We start from the raw sequence: 14,672 nt of genomic DNA, 5'->3' as shown, positions 1-14,672 counted from the left end.
GGTTTATCGTCCTCAGGTTTGCAGAGAGAAATAGTGGCTGACGATCTCCCTCATCCGTTTGGCTTGACTCAGTATCGCGATTACATCTACTGGACCGACTGGAACCTGCGCAGCATTGAGCGGGCCGACAAACGCAGTGGCTTGAACCGAACGGTGGTGCAAGGGCACCTGGAGTATGTCATGGACATCCTGGTTTTCCACTCCTCCAGACAAGACGGTGCCAACGAGTGTTCCCAGAACAACGGCCACTGCGCCCACCTCTGCCTAGCATCACCCTCTGGAGCCCAGTGCCGCTGCGCTTCCCACTACACCCTGGAGGCCAACGGACGCAACTGCAGCTGTGAGTTTTTTGGCATAGAGGGTTTAGAAGGAAAATGTAAGGTAAAGTTGCGGCATTTTGTACCATTGTTTCTCCTTTGGCTTCAAATTATTTTAATTATTTTAGATATTTAAATATATATATTTTTTTTCCCCTTGCCTATATTTTTACAGAATTTCTTAGTAATAATAATACAAATTTTAATGAATTATTAGAATTATTTACAATTTATACAGTTTATTATTAATTATAAATATAATTGCATTATGATAATCTCAACAGTGAATTATCAGTGTTCAGCAATAAGGACAACATTCTTAAATCATTTTAATGAATAATAATAATAAAACAATAATATTAATAATAATCTTATTATTATAATCATTATGTAACATGTTTAGATGTATAGTACTAATAATAATAATTATTATATTGAATGTTTATATGTATTATAATAATAATAATTGTTATTACTGATATTACTACTGAGATTATATATAATATTTGCTGTGTTTGTGTGTGTGTGTGTATGTGTGTATGATTTATATATATATATATATATATATATATATATATATATATATATGTATTATTTATATTTATATACAAATAAATATTATAAATGTAATATTTACTATTATTAATACTTTTGTATAAACATGTTTATACTTTATTGCACTACTGATACTACTCTTAATAATAATAATTGTTATTATTGTTGTTATTATTCCATAATATTGTCCTTATTGCTGAACCCTTATTAAAATGCACTGTTTGGAGATTTTAACAGCCATCGGGGGTAAAGTAATCTACGGTCTCCCAGCCATGAAGTTCACTGGGTTTTACCGACATTAAAGTGAGTCATGGGTTTTAAGATGTAGTTGGCAGTTTTAAACGGCATTAGAAAACAATGGCTCCCGGCCATGCATATCTCAGTCATATGCATTTAATTCCTTATAAGCTTAAAAATTAGAGAACTTGGATTAAACAAGCGCACCAGGGAGAGTATGTGAGAGCATTTGGCCAATAGTGCAGACGTCTTGGCAACGCTAATGTGTTTCTACTTGTGTTTTTACTCCCTCTTGTTTCTTTATTCTTTCATGGCCTGGAGGGAAAGTCTGATTGCGTTTAGTTCATATGATTGCATTTAGCTGACCTTCCTCTTCTGATCAGAGGAATGGAGCTGGCTCTGAGATGTCCATTGTTGACGTGTGCTCGTGTAACTGAGTTTGGATCCTTCATTCTCACCTTCCTCTTGTTTTGCTCAACAGCGCCCTCTAGCTTCCTGCTCTTCAGCCAGAAGAGCTCCATCAGTCGAATGGTCCTGGGAGAACAGAGTCCAGACATGATTCTACCTATCCACGTTATGAAGAACTTGCGCGCCATCAGCTTTGACCCTCTGGAACGCCTGGTCTACTGGGTGGATGGCCGACAAAACATCCGCAGCGCCCGAGACGACGGCAGTCAGGTGACTGTTCACTCAAACAATGTTGATGTTACTTGATCATGATAGTATACTCACTATATTTATTGCTTAATTGGTCCATTATTTGAATATATTATATATAATATAATTCTAATTTATTATAATATATAATTTATTTAAAATAAAAAAATATTATTATTATTAAAACATGTTATTATTTGTTGTTAATTTGTCTAATCATTTAGATTATTGTGTAATTGTTGACGGTAAATTATTATAATTATCCCAAAATTAATATAATACAAACAGTGGGTTGGTTTTTACTAAGAAATCTTTTTGTATTATCATTATTAGTAGTAGTAGTATGTTGATAATAAACAATTTTGTTATTAACATTAATTACATTATTATAATATATTACATTATTATATTAATAACAGCAATACTTATTATTATTATTATTTAAATAATACATAATTCAAATATTTCTATATTTGTTATTTAAAACCATTTCTGATGCCCTTTTTGTATGATTTTCATGACATTTATATGATATTATATGTTATGATATGGATTTTTTTATTAATTTGATTTATTATTATATATATAAATTTATATATATATAAATGGTATTAGTAGTAGTATATTGATAGTTGCAAATATTATTAATATCAATAATGCTATTACAATATATGACATCATGTTAATAATAATACTTATTGTTTAAGTAAATAATTGTAATATTTAAATATTTGTTATCTAAACCCATTTTCAATCCACTTTTGGTATTATTTTCATGAAATTGATATCTGATATGATATGGAATGTTTAATTAAATTCATTACTCAGCATATCATGTAATTGTATGTTAACAGTCCTAATTTAAATTGATGTCATCTGAATTATCCAGGCATCCACAGTGATGACCCCAACCAACCTCCACCCAAAGCAGCCTCATGACTTGAGTCTGGACCCCTACAGTCGCACCGTCTACTGGACCTGCGAGACCACCAACACCATCAACATCCATCGCATGGACGGCCACGTGATCGGGGAGGTCCTGAAGGATGACGTGGACAAGCCACGCGCTATCGTGGTGAACGCTGAGAAAGGGTACAATTATTAATTAGCAAATAAAATATAGGGCATGTCATTATCATTACAACCTGCATTAAATTTAACTGCTCATCCATAACCTCAGGCCAGATTTTATTATTCATCTTCGGTTTGGCTCCTTTCCATGAACTTAACAGCAACTTATCAAATGTTTATTGATTTATGGCCAGCGGACTTAAAATTACAGCACAGAATTGGAAACGCTAATGACGGGGCACTTCGCCATTTCTTTCATATTGTAGGAAAACTCTTGATTTCATCCAGGCCTCTCCAATAGCCAAATATGTGGAACAGATGGCCCTCTGCGGTCCCCGTGCTGCGGTGCTCACTCGCGGGTCGACCATACGCAGGCGTTGGCTACATGCACTGTAATTGTGTGTGTCCCATTGTTAGTGTGACTGTCATCAGTGGGTTTTCTATTTACGTCTCACCCTCACAGCCTGGTCTGGGTGGGGTGGAGGGGACGTCTCCCACAAGAGTGGCAGGACAGACAAATTATGGCACAAAAACAGGCATATCTGAGATCAAGATCATTGCATTTAACCCTTTATTTAGTTTCGCATTTATCCCTAACTAGACCAGATTCTGCTGCTTTGTTTATGAGATGGCTAAATAGAATCAGCATGTTTTTTTAGTATTATTTATATATTTTCATAGTATGTATTAATACTTTAAATGGGCTATTTTAATTTCACTCACATTTAATAATTTATATGCGCATTTTATTTGTTTAAATATATATATATATATGTATATGTTTTTTTTTTTGTATTTCTGTATCATTTCCATTTATATGTATTTCGGTTTTAGTCTTAGTAATTTTAGGTAAAACAAAGTATTTAGGTAAAGTATTGCAGTTAAAAAGTCAAGTCTTGCCGATAGCTTTGTGGGCAGCACGCCAACATACAGCGAATCCTGACTCAAGGACCGTTCCCGATCCCGTCCCCTTCTCTCTCTCCCACTTTGCTTCCTGTCAGTTATTATCTGTCCTATTATAATAAAAGGCAAAATAAAATGGCAAAAAATAAATCATAAATAAAAAGGCAACATTTTTATTTTATTTCATTTCTAATCTTTTATTTATTTTGTACGATCTTTTTTTGTGCATTTTCACCTTTTATTACATTAGGACAGAGGGGAAAGGGAAGGCCTGGAATGGGAAAGGTCCTCGAATCTCGATTCGAATTTGGGACACCATAGCGCAACAACGCTGTATTTCGGCACACTGCCCACAAGGCTATCGGTGTGGCAAGGTTTTTTTTTTTAAACCTAATTTCACTAGGTGTGCCTTATTTGTACTGATCAAGACAATGTGCTAACCCCTCTCTGAAAGTTCACATAAGCTAGTCGTTGGATCTGGATCCAAAATGCTGTCATATCCGATAACCTCAAAATGTCGTAAAATTGATGAAGCATTGCTTTACCTAGTTTTTCAGATCGTTCAGGTTCAAAACATCTTCAAAGATGTTCGCATAAGGATTTGTTTAACGTCACAGGTGGGAAATTTAATACGCAATATGCTACATTCCCCCGCGCTAAAGTCAGACATTGGCAGATGTTTAGCAAGTACATACTCCATAGTTCTCTGACTCAGAGAAGGCATCTTCAGATCCATCAGCCAAACCAATTTTTGGGTTTATTCATTTTTTCTGTTCCCATCTTAGCATTGGAAATGCATCACATATAATGTAGATCCCCCAAATGATTCCCAAAGGAGGTAGCTGTTTTTAAGTGGTTTGCTTTGTTGCTGTAATAGTTTATCTCATTTTTAAAGACACAGTACAGTGATATCAGTATCAGTGTTCTGTTCTTTTAAGCCGAGAAAAATTGCTAACAGATGCAAATTGTGGGTTTCCCAGACTGCAACTGGAAACAAAGGAGAAAACGCACCTTTGAGAGTTATCACAGACTAGTCTAGACATAACATTAGAGCTAAAGGGCTTTTGGGTTGTGTGAAGATACACACCAATTCTCCCACACAGTCAAAACAACATGGCCCCATCAAAGATGTTCCCTCCGTTCAACAAATGAATGTTTATCCATTGCTAAAGATCATGTGTTTGTTATGCAATGCAGTAACATAAATTACTACTAACACTTTTATTATGTTTATAGATGTTGAAACATCTTGAAAGATGTTTGCATAATCCAATTAAAGCCACATTTTTTTGTCACATTTTTACTGCATATTTTTACTATTAGGAAAATGGTATGTAATTTCCAAACTTTTTTTCCACAGATACATGTATTTCACTACTGTCCAGGATCGTTCAGCTAAAATCGAAGGTGCATCTTTGGATGGGACAGAACGTGAATCCCTGTTCACAACCGGTTTGATCCGCCCTGTTGCACTGGCTTTGGACAACAAGCTGGGCAAACTGTTCTGGGTGGACGCAGACCTGAAGCGGATTGAGAGCAGTGACCTGTCTGGTAAATATTACTACATTTTTGCTTGCATATCTCATGTTAAGGCCTTTATTATAACATCTGTACAATTTTGTCTGAGTACTGTAAAATCACTAAAATCTAAACTAAACTAAAATCACTAGATTAAAAATGTACAGTGGATAGTCATTTTGAGATTTTTGGTAATTAAGCTATATTTACAATAAGTTTATAAAAAAATTGCTCAAATCTGCCGATATGTAAATATTGTTTGAATCAGTGTTGTTATTATTTTACTAAAACTTAAAAATGTGAAAATAGTTTTTGTTAATTTAAATATAGCTGGAATGAAATAAAATATTGGATCAAACTTCAACTTAAACTTCATTTATTTCAGTTAGCTGCTTTATGAAGTACTAAAATGACTAAAACTAAAATTTTAATTAAAAAAGCTAAATATTTTAAAGTTAAAAGAAAAAAACAAAACCTAATAAAAATGGCAAAAGCACATAACACAATTATTAAAACTTAAGCTAAAATTAAAATGATCACTGAAAACAAAACTAATTAAAAATAGTAATAACTACAATAATGGTATCTGTATAAATAATAGTAAAATAACAGTATATTGTGCATACCTAATAATCAGTATAACAATTATAGAGTTAAAGTGGAGTTTTAATTGTTAACACAAAAGTAATGTAAAATAGATTTGTAATAACGAAATTCGTTTTGTTTGTAATATCGTACCAAAACTAAATGTTCCCATGCAGCTCAATGTTAGTCATTTATTTTGAAGATCAATTTTGATGTCACAAATTTGCCAGAAGGATTAGGTCACACATAACCATAAATGTCACTGAATCTCGTGCTCAGAATGTTTTTTTTTTCCTGTCTTGTATTGTTTCGCCTGTGGGCAAATTGAATGCAATCAGTTCTGCAGTATTCTGGAACGCCATATGAAACAAGGACGACTCCTGACCTCTCCAATGAGATCTGATCTTCTAAACATGTCAAATGACATAGCTATGGAAACCAAACAAATACTGGCCAAGAGCACAGCCAGGCACTATCTATACTTGCACTGTATAATATCAATACCATCCAGTCTAAACTAATCAAAACAGTATAGTCTGTGTTGTCTTAACCTGGTATATACATTGACAAGCTCTAATGAAGAATTTGATGGACTGTATCTTAGTTTATTCTTCTGAGGTTATTTAAGTGCCTTTGTCAGAAAATCACTCTATTGCTTTATTATTGCCAGTGAGCTGCCAGAAGGCAAAGTCTCTCCAGATGCTGAGCTCTGATGTTTGATGTTAGCATAAAACAGATGATCCCACCTTAAGCCATGGCTAATCTCCTTACGCAACAGGACCCTACTCTTCAGCCAAATGACCAACACGAAGGCCCAAAAGATAGGATTTATAATGTGATACCGTTGAAAAACTTGAATTATGACTCTGTGGATCTCTTTGTTTGCTTCCTAGGGGCCAATCGTATCGTTCTCCAGGACTCCAACATCCTTCAGCCTGTCGGTCTGACTGTGTTGGGTGATCACCTGTACTGGATCGACAAACAGCAGCAGATGATCGAATGCGTGGATAAGCTGACCGGAGAGAAGAGGACCCGCATTCAGGGGCGACTCCAGTACCTGACCGGCATCCATGCGGTGGAGTACATGGAGCCAGAGGAGTTTGGTAGAGCCAGAGCTGTTTCTTACATAAAAAAAAAAAACAAAAAAAACATTAGCTTTGTTCCTTGTGAGCTACCTGTCTATTAATATAATATAAATTAATATAATCATTATTATAATTTATATTAAAATGTATTATAATATTTGAATAATGGATGGCAGCACAGAAAAGTCTTGTCATTTACTGCACTATATAATATAATTATCTACTATAGTACAATAATATACATATGATTTATATATTATCTTAAATTACATTAAAATGTATTTATTATAACTTTTCTAATGGATATATTATGTCACTTATGATAATATAATGATCTACTGTAGTATACAATTAGTGCTGGTCAATAATTAATCACAAAAAAAAAGTTTTTGTTTATATAATGTGTGTGTGTGTATACTGTGTATATTTATGTATTTATAAAGATACATGATTACAGTATATATTTTGAAAATATTTTAATGTATTTACATGTATGTATTTACATTCATATAATTCATATTTTATATTTAATATATAAATATACCTGCATGTGTGTGTGTATTTATATATACATAATAAATATACACCATATAAATGCATTATGTACACGTGCATAATGATTAATCACATCTAATAAAAACATAAATATATGATTATATTATGTTTTTCAATTTTATTAATATAGTTAAAATATTATATCCTAAATTATATTTAATCAGATGATATTTCAGTATTTTAACATTATATATAATTTTTTTTTTTTTTTTTTTTTTTTTGCTTGCTTGTCTTGACACCTGTAAAAAGAGCCCAGTTTCTTTGTTAACTACCTTAATGAAATTCCAGACTAGTCAAAAACATCTAAACAAATTTACACTGGTAGTTGAGCGTTTTAAACCTGCATTTATCCTTGTTTAAGTTGCAAAAATCATATGTTGTCAAAATTAATTTACATAGTTAAAGACCATGTGGCCTCAGAGTTCCTGTGATTAAAGAGTATAATTATCCTTTAATCTTCCTTACAGCTTCCCACCCTTGTTCCCGTGACAACGGAGGTTGCTCCCACATCTGCATTGCTAAGGGTGATGGGACGCCACGCTGCTCGTGTCCCACACACCTGGTGCTGCTTCAAAATCTGCTCAGCTGTGGAGGTACATTTATACATATACACACACACACACACACACACACACCTATTGGTTTTCATGCATGTGTGCTGATAACATATTTACCCACAACCCCCCTCAGAGCCTCCCACCTGCTCTAGCGAGCAGTTCACCTGCTCTACTGGCGAGATCGACTGCATCCCCATGGCTTGGCGCTGTGACGGCATCGCAGAGTGCGCAGACCACAGCGACGAAATGAACTGTCCCATCTGCTCTGAGCTCCAGTTTCAGTGCGACAAAGGCCAATGCGTGGACTCTCAGCTGCGCTGCAACGGAGAACCCGACTGCGCGGACGGCTCTGATGAACAGGATTGTGACAGTATGTCCAACTGTTACACAGTTTAAAGCTGCTGATTTACCAGAATTTCCACCTGTGACTGATTCTGTAAAAACACACACAATCTTGAGGTTATGAGCGTGACAAGCCAGACAAGCAGTTCTCTTTTTCAACAGGATGTGTAAATACTATAAACTTACAAGATTTGCCTCCAAATCAAATCATGATTTTTGACTTTCACACAGAATTTTTAGTCTCATGAACACCCTTACGCCATTATTTTGGCAGGCAGCTGAAGTGTAATCGACCATTTTTTTGTAATGTTCTTCATTCCAGATGTGGTGAAATGCTGTATTCTCCTCCTTTCTGTGAACCGATAATGCATTATTAGATTTGTACAATAGCATTTAGTTAAAAATACTTGGAAGGACAAAACAGTACATGCACTTGTGTGCAAAACATAGTCAGTTTGCTGTCCTCAAAACAAATGTATTCAAATAAATCAATATATTTTTTCGTCTGAATCAGTAAAAATGATTCGGAGTTATTTACCGAATCAGGCATCTCACTGAATTGGCTCAAATGATTAAATCAATTCATTCAATAATTATTCGCAGTTTATTATGTGCAACTTGAAGTGAGCTGAAAATTTTTTTTTTGTGTTGTGAATGACGTTTATCGTAAATGACTGACTGGTGATCAAATGACAGTGTATAGTTACAGATACACATCCACAACATGTTGCATTCATAAATTCATCCTGTTTCATTTAGATTTTTATCAAGTAACTAATTGTTGTGTCAGTCACTGATCTATCCTCTCACATTTTTCCCTTTAGCCATTTGCATGCCTAATCAGTTCCGATGTAGCAACAACCAGTGTATTCTGAAGAAACAACAGTGTGACTCCTTCGCAGACTGCACAGACAAATCTGACGAGCTATTCTGCGGTGCGTTTGCCATATCGAAAAAAGCATGAGATGTTTGACCGTGCATGCAACAACGAATTATGATACACATTTTTCCCTGTTTGGCTTCTTCACAGATTTACCTTTGCCACCCGACAACATTCCGCGTCACACCAGCACCATCGGCCCCGTCATCGGCATCATCCTCTCTGTCTTTGTTATGGGAGGCATGTGTTTTGTCTGTCAGAGAGTCGTGTGTCGCCATTACAAGGGCCCCAACGGAGGCTTCCCACACGAGTACATCAGCGGGACCCCTCACGTGCCCCTCAACTTCATCGCACCCACAAATTCACAGCATGGTACTTTTACAGGTAAAAGCTTTCACTGCTGGTTGATAGCTGCTGCAGTCTCTTAAGGTGAATAATGTGTCTGCCTGTGATGAGTCTTTTGTGTGTGATGAGTCTGTCTCGCTGTGCCGCAGGTATTTCCTGTGGGAAGTCCATGATGAGCTCAGTGAGTCTCATGGGCAGCAGCAGCAGTGGGGCACCTCTCTACGACAGGAACCATGTGACAGGAGCTTCATCCAGTAGCTCTTCCAGCACCAAAGGAGCTTTTTACCCTCAGGTACTGTGCTATGCATTCGTTTATTATTATAGTTTAAAGTTAAACCCTCCTTCATATATTTAATATTGTCTGTTTTGTTGTGGTTTATGCCATATAACTGCGATTTTGTTATAAAATTTTTTTTTTACTTTTCTGTGTATAGATGCTCAACCCTCCTCCATCACCAGCGACAGATCGCTCACTCTACAATGCAGAAGTCTTTTATTCATCCAACAGCCCATCGACAACCAGGTCTTACAGGTGTGTTTTAATCCAGAGATCCTGGATGGATGGATGGATGGATGGATGAAATATCTGTGATGGTAGGGTAGATTTGCTGATAGGTAGGTAAATAGGTACATACGAAGGTATACAGCTTATTTCTGACATGGTAGGGTAGATGTGTTAATGGGGTTAGATAGGTAGTTCAAATATAGATAGATAGGTAGATAGATAGATAGATAGATAGATAGATAGATAGATAGATAGATAGATAGATAGATAGATAGATAGATAGATAGATAGATAGATCTTGTATGGTAGGGTAGATATGCTAATAGGTAGGAAGCTAGGTGGATAGCCAAAATATCTGGAATGGTAGGGTAGATATTCTGGTAGAAGGGAAGGTAGATATGCTGAGAGGTGGGTAGATTGCTCATATATCTGATGTGGTAGGGTTAATATGCTGGTAATTGGGTAGATAGGTTGTTCTGTAGGCAGGTAACTCAAATATTTGGAGTGGTAGGGTAGGTATGCTGGTAGATAGGAATGTGGGTAGATAGCTTAAATGTGTTAAGATATATATGCTGATTTATGAATGCATGGTTGAATAATTGCATAGGTAATTGGGTTGTTGAATAGATGACAGATGGGTCGACAGGTCACACATCTCAAGCTCAAGTTCCTGATCTCTAAATGTTTGGCCTCCACAGGCCGTATGTGATGCGAGGGGTCGCGCCCCCCACCACCCCCTGCAGCACAGACGTGTGTGACAGCGACTACACCACCAGCCGCTGGAAAAGCAACAAGTACTACATGGACCTCAATTCAGACTCTGACCCCTACCCTCCACCCCCCACCCCACGCAGCCAGTACATGTCAGCGGAGGAGAGCTGCCCCCCCTCGCCCTCCACCGAACGCAGCTACTTCCACCTGTGCCCCCCGCCCCCCTCGCCCTGCACGGACTCCTCATGACACCCAGCAAACGGCCACGCTTTGTACATAGTTTTAAAAGAAGAAACAAAGATTTTATTTTATTTTCCACACGCTTTGTTCAAGAAACATTTCAGCTTTTCAGGGAGGAACTGGAAAGGTTTTTTTTTTAACAAGTGCCCCCCATGAGCATGTTACAAGCTCTTCAATATGTCAGAATATGAGCATATTTTTTCAATATTGTTGTGATTTAATCATCTGTCTTTTTTCATAATCCCACTTAAAAAGGAGTTTAAATGCAGATCAAATGACCAATGGCCAAAATGACACCAAAATCATCCGCTGCGGAGGAGTTGTACATATGTGTAATTAAGTAAATAATGAATTTTTTTTCGTAACGGCCAAGAGGTTTTGTTTTGATTCTGTTCTATGTGAATATGATACGATTCCAAGCATATGTTTGGTTTGTCCGTTTACCAAAAGTGTGTTTGCTGCTATTGTACATACATCTTTTACTGTAATTAATGACAAATGAAAACAGCCAGCTACAATGTTTTGTTTATATAATGAGAATAGACCATTGTAAAATTGTTATTAATCTCTCATAGCTAAAGAGCTTCGGTTGTGTATAGGCATATCTGAATCTACATGTGAAATGCTGTTACTTTGAAGGAGATATTGTCTTGTTCAGACCTCCGTTTTAAAGGGGCAGTTCGACTAAAAATGAAAATCTTGTCGTTCTGAACCTGCATGACTGCATTTTGCTGTAAATCATTAAAGGAGACATTTAGCAGAATGTCCAAGCTGCTTTTTTCCATAATAAAAGTGGATGGGGACCAGTCAAAAAAGTAACGTATATGAGACTTTTCTTCTGAAGAAGTCTAATGACTTGGGTAGCAATGGTCACCATTCAGTTTTATTGTAGAGCAGCTTTGACATTCTGCTAAACGTCTAATTTTGTGTCCTACAAAAGATGGAAGGTCATAAGGGTTTGGGACAACGTGAGGGTGAGTAAATGATGACAAAGTGTCTCTTTAAAGGTCAGAAAGTCACCTGCTTTGTAGTGAACTACATGGATTTGATCACATCTCATGGACTGAACTCATTTTAGGTGCTTTGTAAAAACCTAAAATTAATAATTATAGTAACAATAAAACAGTAAATCTAAGCTATGATTTGAACAAGGATATGTGGTGAATCTTACCATGATACTGTGGTAACAAACTCGACGGAAAGTGTGTTTTGAAATTGAAAGTCAGATTCATTTCCCCCCTTTTTTTGGCGAAGTTGAAGAATCAAATTATTTTCCTCTTTTAAAAAATGTTATTTCAAAAGAGTAGGATTTGGAGCACACATTGTGCGTCTGTTTGATCAAAACCATCTCGAAATAGTTTTTCTTCTTGCCAAATTGAGCACTTACAGAAATTAGACGTGCATGTAGAATTCTAGATGTAGAAGAAGATACGAAATGAGTTTTCCTCTTAACTCAGACTGATTACATTAACTGTGTATTTACAGTTTTATATGTTTTCAGTTAGCCATGCAAAAAGACATAAAACGGTGTCTTTAAAGGCAAATATTAGATGAAATAAAATAGCCATTCTAGAAAAGTAATGCAAAAGATGATGCAGATTATGTTTCAAGCTGTTGATCTCATTACATTGCCCTCAAGTTAACATTGTGAATGTGACTGAATGGAGTTTATTTGGATTTTTATACCACTTTGGCAGGTCAGTGGATTGACTGAATCTGTCCGGATCGTTCCATCCACTCACACCGAGGAGCTTTCTGCTTTTCGGTGCACCACCATTGTCTTTGTTTTGTGTACAAAAATGCCTCATATAATGCACACTTGTGACAATTTTTGTATCAAAAGCATTTTTATATATAATAAAGGTTCTATTTTAAGAAATGTAATATTATTTTCCTCTTTTAACGTTATGGTGCTTGTCATTATTCTTATATTTAGGCATCCAACTTTCCATTTAAGGATTCCTGGCTTGTTGAAGGAAAGACTGTTATTTCCAATCTCATACCCACAGTGACCGAGGAGTCTTCAATAAAGCTATTGTTAATTGAATTGAGCAAGGTGCGTCTCAGTCCAGTGCTAACCCAACAAACATGAGCAAGAATGCAGAAACACGTTGAATCGCTCTAAACAGAGCGTTATGAAATGTTATTGTTGAACGTGACACTGCTGTGGTGGAATTGCATGTTAGGGTAATAAAATAAATGTGTGTTTGTTTTGAGTCCGAACAGGAGTTTTGTCTTCTGCTGCCCTCATGTGGAAAAAACTGAACCAAAAGTATATTATAAAAACGGTTTAGATGGCCCTCCATAACACTCAAAATAATACCTTGTTCCTGTATTTAATCATTTATTATAGATAGATAGATAGATAGATAGATAGATAGATAGATAGATAAAAATTCACTCAGTAATGCATTATTATTTATGCAGTTAATTACTTTTTAAATTAGTTTTTGCATGCATTTATTAAAAATATTATCATGCTATCTGCAGTACACTGGAAAATAACTTCAGAATGTATCCATCATTTTATGAATGTATCACAAATGTCACTTCACAGAGGCCCAGGGCCCTAAGCTTGTACACAGCAGTTGGGAACTAAATGTACATTCTCCTTTCTCATTTTTCATCTTAAAGGCCTGTCTTCAGCAGCACTTGACAGAAGTGAACACATGTTGTGAGGCTCCTGACTGGGCTGGAGGGGAGGGGACATGTCGACACCCCTCCGTGCACCCATCTGTCTGTCTTTGTGTAGTAGAGGAGCTAAAAACACAGCTTGGAAAAAAGGCACGTGAGAACACGCTTCGACATGTCAGGAGGGAAAGCACATCAGCATCCTGGATCTGATGATTATATGTTCAAACAAGAAAAAAAAAGGGTGTCACTACATGTGTGCAGGGACCAAATGTTCCTATAAAGACAATAAAACCTGAAAATTGGGGACCAGTTCATAAACATAATAAATAATGTCTAATAAAATAAAAAATTGCATAAAGGTTTTTGAAAATAACTTTTTTTATTTTTATATATAAAAAATACTTTTTATTATTTAATTGTGGTGTTGTATACTGACTATAATTTAATTTAATTTGTAAATTTAAAATATTAAAATTGTATTAAAAACTCAAAATGTAAAAAGTTTATATGAAATGGGAAAAGTTGTGTTGGAAATTAAATGAAAAGCTATAGTTTTTCAAGGTTATGAATAAAATGAAGATTATTAAAAAAATATGTGAAGTTACTTGCCATTTCTTTGTAAGCGTGAAATTTACCAGCAATTTCTGAGTAAATCCTATATAAAAATTTTTAGTGTGTAATTATAAAATGGAAATAAATGTAATAAAGTCAAACATAAATATTTAAATAATAATAATAATCGCCACCTTAAAACGTTCTAACTGCATTCTGAGCAGTTTTGAGATATTGAGTTTTGCGTTCCATTGACTTCTGTAGATTGAATCCTTTTTGTTTTATAAAAAAGGCTCAAAGTGATTACAAAGGAAACGGAAAAGTATGAAGACAAATAGAATTTTCTTATATCTGTGCTATTTACAGCTTTGAAAAATAATTTTTACAGTGCATATAATCACCATGCACAGTAGTCTGTGATTA

At 35.6% G+C, this 14,672-nt stretch overlaps 1 protein-coding gene across 1 annotated transcript in view; it reads left to right on the top strand.

The window, feature by feature from the left end:
• lrp5 (low density lipoprotein receptor-related protein 5) overlaps window positions 1-11,190 on the top strand; it is a 63,875-nt gene extending 52,685 nt beyond the window's left edge. Inside the window, exons 13-24 of the mRNA XM_059536531.1 lie at window positions 17-340; window positions 1,591-1,787; window positions 2,656-2,858; window positions 5,101-5,291; window positions 6,737-6,946; window positions 7,951-8,076; window positions 8,174-8,410; window positions 9,207-9,317; window positions 9,413-9,646; window positions 9,757-9,899; window positions 10,042-10,139; window positions 10,811-11,190. Coding sequence (XP_059392514.1) covers window positions 17-340; window positions 1,591-1,787; window positions 2,656-2,858; window positions 5,101-5,291; window positions 6,737-6,946; window positions 7,951-8,076; window positions 8,174-8,410; window positions 9,207-9,317; window positions 9,413-9,646; window positions 9,757-9,899; window positions 10,042-10,139; window positions 10,811-11,072 — 2,336 coding nt within the window. The 3' untranslated portion in view covers window positions 11,073-11,190. The remainder of the gene's footprint in view (window positions 1-16; window positions 341-1,590; window positions 1,788-2,655; window positions 2,859-5,100; window positions 5,292-6,736; window positions 6,947-7,950; window positions 8,077-8,173; window positions 8,411-9,206; window positions 9,318-9,412; window positions 9,647-9,756; window positions 9,900-10,041; window positions 10,140-10,810) is intronic.
• Window positions 11,191-14,672: the final 3,482 nt, after the last annotated feature.

The sequence above is a fragment of the Carassius carassius genome, chromosome 43 (assembly GCF_963082965.1).
Source record: "Carassius carassius chromosome 43, fCarCar2.1, whole genome shotgun sequence".
NCBI classification, from domain to species: Eukaryota; Metazoa; Chordata; class Actinopteri; order Cypriniformes; family Cyprinidae; genus Carassius; species Carassius carassius.
This window is presented reverse-complemented; position numbering and strand designations above follow the sequence as displayed.